The 10961-nt window shown below is 36.8% G+C and overlaps 1 protein-coding gene across 3 annotated transcripts in view; it reads right to left on the bottom strand.

Annotated features, from left to right (window-relative positions):
- Window positions 1–2803: 2803 nt before the first annotated feature.
- The window catches only part of pik3r3b (phosphoinositide-3-kinase, regulatory subunit 3b (gamma)), a 171137-nt gene continuing 162979 nt past the window's right edge, over window positions 2804–10961 (bottom strand). For all 3 annotated transcript variants that reach the window (XM_051896973.1, XM_051896974.1, XM_051896975.1), the window contains 8 exons: window positions 10760–10858; window positions 10484–10664; window positions 9817–9942; window positions 9457–9599; window positions 9198–9374; window positions 9032–9106; window positions 8760–8930; window positions 2804–8015 (listed from right to left, as the gene is read on the bottom strand). In XM_051896973.1, coding sequence (XP_051752933.1) covers window positions 7814–8015; window positions 8760–8930; window positions 9032–9106; window positions 9198–9374; window positions 9457–9599; window positions 9817–9942; window positions 10484–10664; window positions 10760–10858 — 1174 coding nt within the window. In that variant the 3' untranslated portion in view covers window positions 2804–7813. The remainder of the gene's footprint in view (window positions 8016–8759; window positions 8931–9031; window positions 9107–9197; window positions 9375–9456; window positions 9600–9816; window positions 9943–10483; window positions 10665–10759; window positions 10859–10961) is intronic.

Raw genomic sequence — 10961 nt, 5'->3', positions numbered from 1 at the left:
CCTCTCATCTCCATTTCCAATGATTTACGTCAAGTTTAATGAGCCTGCCAGGGCCAGATAACACACTCACAATGACTTCTGGGTCTGCTGTGTGCATTATACACACTGTCCGTTCTAGCAGCTTTGCTCATGTGCAAAATCACTTAAAGATAGTTAGGCTGCTGTTATAATAAAAGTTAGTATAAAAATATACTGTATAATTTGTAGGGCATTACAGTTTTAGATGAGAGCATCTGCTAAAAGTACTATATGTAAATTCTGAGGTTGTACAATATGCCGAGAACCTGAAAAGCCAACAAAGCCTCTTGTTTTCATAGTATTTCAAGTAGCTTCTGAACAAATCCAGAGATTGTATCAGATCACATAGTGAAGATCATTCATGCAGCTGGACAGATATCTTGAATTTGATGTTTACATTTATCATTAATTACAGCTGTGTTTAATGTGATACACGTCTTAGCACAAACTGTATCACAGTGCTGACTGATAAAGACTTGGCTCAAAGGACTTAGCCAAAGCTTAGCCCTTGATCCAGAGCCATGAGCAGGTCAGAACAATCTGGACATGCATGAAGGCCAAATAATCGGGCCCAGGAATAATATCAAACTTTTTCTACCAAAACAAATTCAGGTTTCCAAAGCCCACTGATGCTTCAGACATGGGACAAAATGGTTTCACCTGGCATTAGCTTATTTACTTGGAAATCAATCTGAGATTATCCAGTTACACTTTATTTTAAGGTGCTGCTGTTATAGTGTAATTATACAAATAAGTGCTGAGTAATATTTATTAACAACATGTACTATATATTTAGGGTAAGAGTTGTAATTATGTATAATATAACGTTATTACTATAGTAAGTACATGTAAGATGTGGGACACTGTAAAATAAAGTGTTACAGATTATTCTTAACACAAAGGTATTAGCCTATATATATTTTTAATTATATTATATTGACTTAATCCCTTTACTCTTTATCCGTCTTCAGACCATAATTCAATGCATGACATAAAGATTCAAATATATATTAAACTTAAATCAGAAATGTATGTATATTTGAAAAAACAATGTGTCCTGACAAAAGGAAGAGGTTCATTTTAAAATATACCACTTATAAAAGTTTTCACAGCTGTACTTTTTATCAACACTGGCTGCTATGTATGAAAGCATTTGTAAAATCAGGCAATATTAAAGTCGGTTTACAGCCTGAGGGTCCCTGACAAGGTCACACAGGCTCTGGTGAGGGTCATGCATTTTTTTAATAGTCACAGGGGTAATTTTAGGGATTTGACTTTATATTTTCTATTTCTGCCAACTCACAATTTTTTGGGGAAATTGTTTTGGAAATGTATCATTTTCCAAATTGAAATAGTTCTTATTATTAGCTAATAACACCATAAAACTAAACTAAAATTTAATAAATATGTGCCATGCATATTATGTTTATAGTCAACACCATAAACTGACGATCTAGTCTGGTGGTGAAGACAATTGAATAGATGAAGCTGAAAATCAGTTTGAAACCATCATGTTGTCTCCATTCATTGATTAAGGTAAATACAAGATTTCTCAATATATTTATAATATTTGACATAACTCTACATAACTGTTGATCGATATATTAAAAGATAGCAACATATGTACATAACAGTTTTTCACAATTGCTAAAACATTAAACCCCATTCTCTGAACCAAATGCTCAGTAGCCTAAACATATTTCTGACATGACAACTCTCAGAGTGTTTGGCATGGTAATGGTTATACCATGTTGTATGTTTAGAACATTGTATTTGTCAAATAATTCACTCATTTGGCAAAACCTTTTGCAGTTGTCATGCACTCTTTCTGCAAAACTTTAAACATTCTCTCTCACTAAAACACATTTTGCACTGTGATGCACATGTTGGAAAACAGTAAACACGAGTGGCAAAAGTCGGCAGAATGAATCTCTCACTGACTTTGATTTTGCAGTTTTGCCTTTTTTTTGAGTGTACTGTAACAGGCTTTTCATTTAATGTTTTCTATGACCATCCAGCCATCATAAACGTACTCCACATGGCTCCAGGAGGTTAATAAAGGCCTTCTGAAGCGAAGTGATGCATTTGTGTAAAAAAAAAATATCCATATTTAACAAGTTATGAAGTAAAATATGTAGCTTTCGCCAGACCGCCTTCCGTATTCAAATTACGGAAAAACAGAACTGGCGTTGCGTCAATTCCGTAAGTTGAATTGGGAAGGCGTAGGACGCACAGCGTAAGCTTTTTGAAGAATACGGAAGGCGGTCTGGTGGAAGCTAGATATTTTACTTCATAAAAAAAATCCATATTTAAAAAGTTTTTTTTTTTTTTTTTTTTTTTTTTTTACACAAACGCATCGCTTCACTTCATTGCTGTGTGTATGATCTGGAAGCTTTTGCCAGAAGAGTCTGTGGTTTTGTGAATTTAGTTTAGGCTTTGTTTAATTTTGTGAGAAAAAAAGGTTTTAAGAAATGTGTTTTAGCAATTGTGAAAAACGTATTAGTATTATTTTAAGAAAATTAAGAGATTTCACCAAATGTAAATTAATACTTCTCAACATGTTTAATATTTACCGTAGCTAAAATAGTTTCTTGGTACATTAACTTTTTTTTCTTAATTTTTATAGCTTGTTTTAACAATTTAGGTAGCAAATGTGCAGCCTTAAAACTTGAAGAGTTTTAGTAATTTACACATTTAAAATATGATTACTATTACAACTATAGACTATAACCAATAAAAAGAACCTGCTGATCCCACAAACTAGAAAAATACACAGAGATAGAGATTTTGAACAAAATATTTTCTTTATTCTGCAAGAGAACTGAATATTGTGGAGTTCCATTGAGTATATACATGAGTTCACCTCATAACAAATGGAGAGTCTACAACCAATACAAACCATTGAAACAGATACAAGAAAATGCTTTGTGGTGGAAATCGTAACTGAAGAATACCGATAAGTCTGAAGCAACAATGACATTCAAACACTGAGAGAGAGGATTTCTGACATCTATAATAGATAAGTGTCTCATGTCCTTTTGTGCCATAACTTGTCTGAATAAGACATGAAACACTTGTGACAGAAGGATATATCAACCGGAGCTGGAGCAACGTTTATTTTCATTGCAGTATGTTACTAGGAAATCGAGGGCCCATGGCTTATTGCTCAAGCTGTGTCTATAAAAGTCCAGAGATGAAAACACTGCTGGTGTTAAGGAAATATTTAGATTTATGCAGCAGAAAGTGTGTATTCGGTCAATAAGACGATCCGAGTGTGACGTAAAGAAAACATATTAGTTTAAAGGTATCGATGAGATGCGTTTATACGTTACTGAGTCGGTACAGGTTGTGCAAACGGTACTGAACACGCTGTTGTCTACTGCTTCAGCTCCTCTGTCTCAGTTTTGTGAACATCATTTTGCTTTTAGTCACTGCAACAAAGGGCTCCAACTTATGTCAGCTGAAAAAGCAGTCTTTTCTCATAAGCTATATTAAAATTTATATTTGACTACACCATAAACAGACAATTAAGTTTTTGTTCCACATCTTTTTTTTTTGTTTTACTTTTGTTTGTTTTTTTACACAAAACAACAGTCAAGAGTATCAAAGAAGCATGCTGGGTTTTACGTATGTCAAAGTGGGAAGGAGTGTTTTTTTTTCTTTGTTTTTTTTTTTTTTTTCTTTTCTTTTTTTTTGTGAAAATCTTTTATTTCTTTTTTATAAGAAATGTGCTGGATATCATGGTGGGACAGCTGTGGTAAGAACACAAAAGACTCCCAATGAGAATCACAACATATTCAAACCTGACTGCAAATAAAACTTTGCAGAACTGCACAAGAGGGCAATAGCCAGTGCTAGTTAACAGTCCAGAAAAAAAACATAGCCAGCTCTTCTAGTCATAACACCTGCTTTGTATCGAGTCTAACTGAAAACTCAAGCAGTTATGAGTCAAATAAGGTTGTTTTGGTTCATGTCTAAACCCTCTGAGCTTTTGAAGCAATGCACTGTTGATTTTGTCAGCTTGTTCTAATGTCTGAGCTTCCCCCATTCCCACTCCAATACAAAAAAGCACTCTAGTAAATGTCTCTCATACGATTTCCCAATGCAATGCTTTTCAAGTCCCTGAAAACTTCCGGAAGGAAAAAGAAAAACAGAATATTTCTTGCTTTCTTTAGTATAGGAACAAAGAAAGCCAACAAACCCCTCTGCTTTATGCCCTGAAGAGAATGACAATCACTTTTTTTGCTCAAAAAAACCCATACATTTCTATGGTATAGGGTTGTCTATTTTCTTTATATGAATTTTACAAAACAGAAAGAAAAAGCAACAATGACTCCAGCTGGAGTCTGTGAACGCAAGACTATTCTGTAAATAAAAGAGGCATAGAAACACTTGATTTTGGTGACTTTAGAGGTGGTTTAGTGACCTAACAGACAACAACAAGGAAAAACTATGATGGCACACACACACAAAAAAAAGTATACTTTTTACAAATAGTGAGTGCAAAAATGAATCAGCTTTAGGCCAGTCTGTTCACTTTGAGACTTAACAAAACTACATTTAATTTCAGTAAACAAATTGTCATCCGTTTTCAAATGGCAAAAAATGCACCCCCAGCCAATCCACAGTGAACCCTTAAATATATGGACAGTAATAAAAACATTGTTATTTTACCAGACAAGCGAGGGGTAGCGATAGCAAACCAAAAACTAAGACACAAAATTAAGTCTGCATGGAAGCAAGGCAATTGAAATACAAGGGAACAAGATTATGCATCTCTTCAAAACCAGTACTATGCAAGAAAATAAAACAAACCAAACTTAAATCTTTGGTCTCGATGCCTGGGAAAACACTAATACAAATAGAAAAAAAAAAAGGTGATTAAAACATTTTTTCTTCAATCAATGTCATGTACGAACATGGCGTGAATTGTCTAACATAAAATAAGCTTGTGACCAGTCTAGTAAATAACTCTAATACTTTCAAATATGTTGTGTGCTATATTGGACTCCAATAATCAGTCATATTTGAGCTCTGTGAACATAAATAAACCCCTTTACTTTCAACAAAACACACAAGATGAGTTCCAGTCTTAAAGAGTAAATGTTCACACGTTTTATACTCAATCCACTCATGCCATAAAAGGGATTTCCTGTGTTTTTTAATAAATGTATCTATGTATTATTAAAAGACATTCAATGGTGAGTGATGCAAGAGTTCAAGTAATAGACAGGGGCCCCCTCAGGGGCCCAGCTTCAAACAAACAAACAAACAACAACAAAAAACATGAATCAAAATTTGGAGGATAGAATAAAGTAAAGAAATAAAGCTGGACCTATGCTATAGAAAACAGTACCCCAAAACTTTCCATAGAAAAGATGGCAACACCAAAGCTGCAAAGATGTATTGGTAAACGGCCGCACACACAGAACCAAAAAATCAAGCAGCTGATCTGCTAAAGCTAGCGTATTCTGAAAGGTGAACGAGTTCAGGTCGTGCCACAGCGATGATAGAGCAGACAAGAACACATAGTCCTGCCAACAACACCCAATCAACCCCCCCCAAAACCTTGCAATGGCAAAAGGAAGAGCAACTGAAATGAATATTGGATGGTAAAACCCTCCATCAGTTGCCCTGTCTGCATGTGGTTTTCATTAGGATTGTAGGTTTTAAGTTTATCTCAACAGCTGATCTGACTGAATGCCCTTTCTATTTGGGCCCATCATCATCAAACTCACCCTCTAACCATCCACCAGAAGACTTCACCTGGTTTTCCTTCTCAAATAACACAGTAAACACTTTATAAACTAATAACAACCTGGTCTCATGAGAAAATAACTATTTTATGCTTTGGCGATTGCATATGAATTTGTACAATTTGATTCACATGAAAAAGTAACCAACTATCAATTGACCGTAAGCAGACAAATTCACCGCAATGCGTCAAAACATAAAATAGTTACAATAAAGCCATGAGAGTATTTTGACAAATAATGTCATTCAGTTGAATTCAGTTCCCTCTATATACTGTTTATTGTTTTAATGCTGTGATTTGAGGGGTGAGTTGGGTGGTTTCAGGGTGAATTCCACTGGCTGTCAGTGCTGGTCAATGGCCTGTAAAACTGTAGCAGTCTGCTGTAGCTCTTGCAACATACAACCAAATTTTAAAAAGGGGGAAACTGTGAGAGCAAAAGGAAAATAACAATGTGAATTCTCAACTGGACACCTGCATGCCAGAAGCCCAACAAGAAACAGGAAGTGACATAACTGACGTACCAACAGTGAATATTGTGCATATAGCTGTGAATATATTTTCATAAAGGTTTTATTGTGCGACATTAAAACCAACAGGCAGCCAAACAATGAAAAGTGTACTTTCTCTTTTCTGATACAGAACGAGCCAACCTGCTAAAAAAAAAAAAGAGAAGCACTAGGCAATAAAGGGGATTTTTTTTTTTAAAGGAAATTCTTCAAAAGGTTCAAGTGATTATCGCTTTTTGATGCAACTGAGAGCAGTTTGTGTATCTCTCTGACAGACCACTTCTCTACCATCAAAAGCTGGATTGCACTTTTTTTCAAGTTACGTACTAAAGCACATTTGCTCTAACGCTGCTCCCGCTTACTGAAGAACTTTTTCTTAAACGTCTGACAGTTACACAAATCCAATTGTTCTAGATCAGACATTAAGTATTAAGATGCCACATTAGTTAAAAACCACACATGAATAATTGTTCTTTCAAATTTGGTGTACAAACGTGCAGCGGTCATATTTCTATATAAGTGCTTTATGTCGACTGTGTCTGTGCATGCGATTTTGGTTCTTTAAAAAAACAAAAAACAAAACAAGAGCTTCCATTCACAGGACACAGAAGCAATCTATTTTGCGTAGTTTGCAAACGTGTATTTTGCGCATCTTTCCACTTAATTAATATAAGCCAAATTAAAAAAAAAAAAAAAAAAAAAAAAGGTCCTCCCCATGCCAACTTTGGTCTCTGCACTGAACTGTAACAATCTTAACTGCTCAGAAAGGACACATTTTTTATCCAGCCAAACAGAAAACAAGGAGAAAAAAAATAAATAATAATAAACACCTCTAGGTTAGTGTTAAAACAAGCTTTTGTTTTTAAGACTACAACACATTTTCACTTGTGCCCTCCCAAACCATCTCACAATCCCTCATTCAGCAGCAGTCACTGTGAGAACACTCTGGAAAGTGTTAGTCGTCTGTTTGCTACATAGTTTTTGCCTTTTTTAAACACAGAGAGACAGAGATGGAGAAATTTAAATAAACTAAATATTTTTCCTGCCTTACATTTAGTCAAGAAGTATGCAAAGACAATACAAAGGAAAAAAAAAAAAAAAAAAAAAAAAAAAAACACTGAAAAATGGAAGGATGTGAGAAACAAACAAAAAAAAAAAAAGAGGCAGGAAGATGGAAGAAAAAAAGCTAAAAGCTAAAATGGAGCATGTAAAAAAAAAAAAAAAAAAGTCCCAGCTGGAGTTTAGGTAGCAGCGCGGGTCACCTGAAACTCGCCTCCTCTGCTTCCTTCTGCTTTTTTTTTTTTTTTTTTTTTTCACATTCACAAACATTTAAAACTTCCTTGTGCAAATCAAGCAGTCTTTAGAAAGAATGCCCTCCAAATTGTTCTTGTAAAAATATATAACTCCAAGGTGGCTGACGTGTGTGTTGCAGCAAGTGTTTCTTTTTTTTGTTAGCATGTTTTTTTGTTGTTGTTGTTGTTGTTCAGAACACCCTCCCATGAGTCTAGAGAGTTTATTTTTGGGGGGCGAGTCTTCATCTCCGGGGGCCTGAGGGCATCTGTGCATACACTGGGTACGCCAGCCGCACGTTGAGTGAGTCGTTGTGCTGGACCAGTGAGGTCTGGTGGTAGTGCAGGACCAAGTCTTTCAGAGTGCTGTACAAGTTGTAGGGCTCTGCGAAACCATAGCCGCGGGGTGTGCTGTAGATGACGCAGTGCTTCACCTCGCCGTCCACACTACAGAGAGAAACATGAGAGACCTCATTATCAAGGTGATTCTGAACCAGAATCTGACCTCACACAAAGATAAAAGGCAAACCGATTGCTCAATAACAAGCAAAGTTAATAACACTCTAAAGGTGACTGATTTAGCCTTGCAGAACATAATCAAATGGGATCAATACATTGATGTGTTGTGTATTGCGTAACTGGGAAAAGGTACAGCTTTAATAAATGTTAAGACTGAGAAAAATAGCTCTAATTTTATTTATGCCAGCTTTTTATTGGTAGAAACAATGGAGATGAGATGGGAAATTATTTGAGACAGAGAACAGAAATAGGAGACCAGATTTTCCAACAACAAAATAGCCTAAAAGAATAAGTTGAACAGACTTCTATACCTCTATGTGACAGGTAGGTGGAGGCACAAAGAAAACAAGCTTTATAGACTGAAACGGCCTTAATAAATGTTTAAACTTACAGTTTAATGTTACAGTTTAACGCAAGTTTATCATGTTGTATATTATAGTGAACTAAAATGCTATTTTCTTCTAAAACTATAGGCCATTTTAGTGAGTAAAATAAACTAAACTCAAATATGACAATAAAAACTGACTTGAAAAATTTTAAAATTCAAATAATAAAAATACAAAAAAACTGATATGGAGGTAAGATCACATTTTGTAGATGCATCAATCATGTTACTCCTGTTTCATTGTCATAACTCCCACTACAACGTCTACTTCATTTTAAGATACTTACACAACAGAGCAGGCATAACAGCCCTTCTTGCTGCTCTCGCGGATAAGGAAGGCTCCGTCAGGTTTGCCATGTAGCAAGTCCTCCGCCTGTGTTCTGTTCAGGTCCCCTACAAACCAGCTCTTCTCATCGTAATGTGGCAGATTCTCATCCTCCTCACTGACGAAGTAGGTGCTGTTATTACGAGAGAAAATGTGTTAGATGCTGTATAGGAGCCATTAATTTATTAAACCTGTGATCTCAAATTTAAATAAATACATGATGATTTAACTTACTCATCCGTGTTCTCGTTTTTGATCCCCAGCCAATCGTTTATTCGTTTCTGTCGAACACCTTTATGATTGAGCCAACTGCGTAAGAAAGCAATGGAGTGTTTTTACATGGAGGAAAACTGTCCACTCGAAACATAACAATAATAGTGACAAAAGGAAGGTTTCTTACACAAGGTACTGATCTCTAATCTTTCTGAGCTGAATTAGATCTGGCTTTAAGCTGTTCATTTTCTTGTCCGTCTCCCTGTTGTCCAGAGCCTGCGTTTTCAGGTCCTGTTCAAGCCGGGTCTTACTGTCGTGAATTTCGCCTAAACGGGATTTGAGCTTCTCGTAGTTCATCATGATCCTGAGAAAGAAACAAGAACAGTTTGTAAACCCATAGATCAAGGCTGCTGCCCGGAGCGCTCTTAATTGTTGACTTTGCGTACCTCTCAATCTCTTTGTCATTGCCCTCTCTGCGGAATCTCTCAATGTATTCTTTACTGTAGCGTTCCTGTGTGTGACATTGTTCTTCAAAAATTTTAATGGTCTCGTTGAAGGCCTCTATTGCAGTACGTTTCATCTGGATCTCCTGCAATCGAATGAAAAAAAAAAAAAAAAAAAAAAAAAAAAAATCAATGAATGTAATGCGACCTCAAAAGAGCTGTGCCTCTTAATAGACCTGGTTAATTGGTCAATGGGCTTCTGCAACGGATTAAATTGTGTCCACGTTGTACATGTGGCGTGTAGTGCTGGAGCAAATGGTTCGGTTGTCTATCGATCAGATAACGATGTTCTAAGAGGCTTACCTGTGAGGTTTTCGTGTGCTCCTCATAGAGTCTGTCATATTCTTTACTCTTCTCCTGATATTGATTGTGATATTCCTGGAGTTTCCTTCCCACTGCATCAATGTTGTCCTCTTTCACCAGCTGATCCTAAGAGAGCATGAGTAAAAGCATTGTTATTGATATGAATTGCTGAGCGGAGAAAAGTGTGGTGGGAAAAAAGGACTGCTCGCAGCAACATACTGTAGGTTTTGCTTACAAAGTGAAAGCCATTTTTCAGGAATTTTCTTCCAGGAATCATTAATAAAAATCTTGGAATCTGTAAGTGCCTCTCGAGGGCTTACATTTGTGGAACCCCCTAAATAATGAGCACCTGTGTGTCCGAGAAAGATACCGGGAGGGTGAGGGAGGAGGGGGGAAACAAATAAATGCCTGGATGGCCTTTCGACATTGTGGATGTGTGCAATTATTTAGGAGGTGCACTGCTGTGGCAATAAACAAAGTAATATTTCATGCCAAAAGCATCCTGCTGCCTCGGCAGTTTCACTCACAACAAGCTGCACAATTCATTCAGCAAACACGCTCTTTAGGGCCGGAGTGAGGGAGGGTGAGGTGGGAGGACAAAGAGGTAAAAGGAAAGGCAGGGAGGCTGTAAATATGATACCCCCACCCACAACCTAAACCCATTTACCTGCTGGAAGCGGGAGACCGGATACATGAGCTTAACGTCCAGTTTGGTGTTGTACTGGGCCAGTGACTCATGCCTATAGTGACTGATGAGCTCCACCACTGAACTGAATGTGAGCGGGTCTGAGAAACCATACTTCCCATCTCGGTGGTAGATCTTTATTAGCTTATTGTTTCCACCTTTCCTGCAGGGAAAAAGGGATTGCGTTGGACCACAGATCAATAAAGACCAAATGAGAGGTTTTGAAGAAGCTTTCTTCAAAAGAATATTCTGAGTTACCTTAACGTTAGCGTGTAATCTCCCTGCATCTTGGTTGAGGCGTCCCGTACCAGGAAAGTACCATCGGGCATGTCTCTCAGTTTGTCATTCACCTCTTCCCTGCACAGAAAAGATGGAGAAATAAAAAAGTGAGTGGTGCAAATACTCTACACATCAAATCTTGCTCTTGGTCATTAGTAATTACAGCTAAAATAGGTTCATT

The sequence above is a fragment of the Ctenopharyngodon idella genome, chromosome 6, assembly GCF_019924925.1.
Source record: "Ctenopharyngodon idella isolate HZGC_01 chromosome 6, HZGC01, whole genome shotgun sequence".
Lineage (NCBI taxonomy): Eukaryota > Metazoa > Chordata > Actinopteri > Cypriniformes > Xenocyprididae > Ctenopharyngodon > Ctenopharyngodon idella.
Note: the sequence above shows the minus strand (reverse complement) of the source record. Positions and strands in the feature narration are given on the sequence as shown.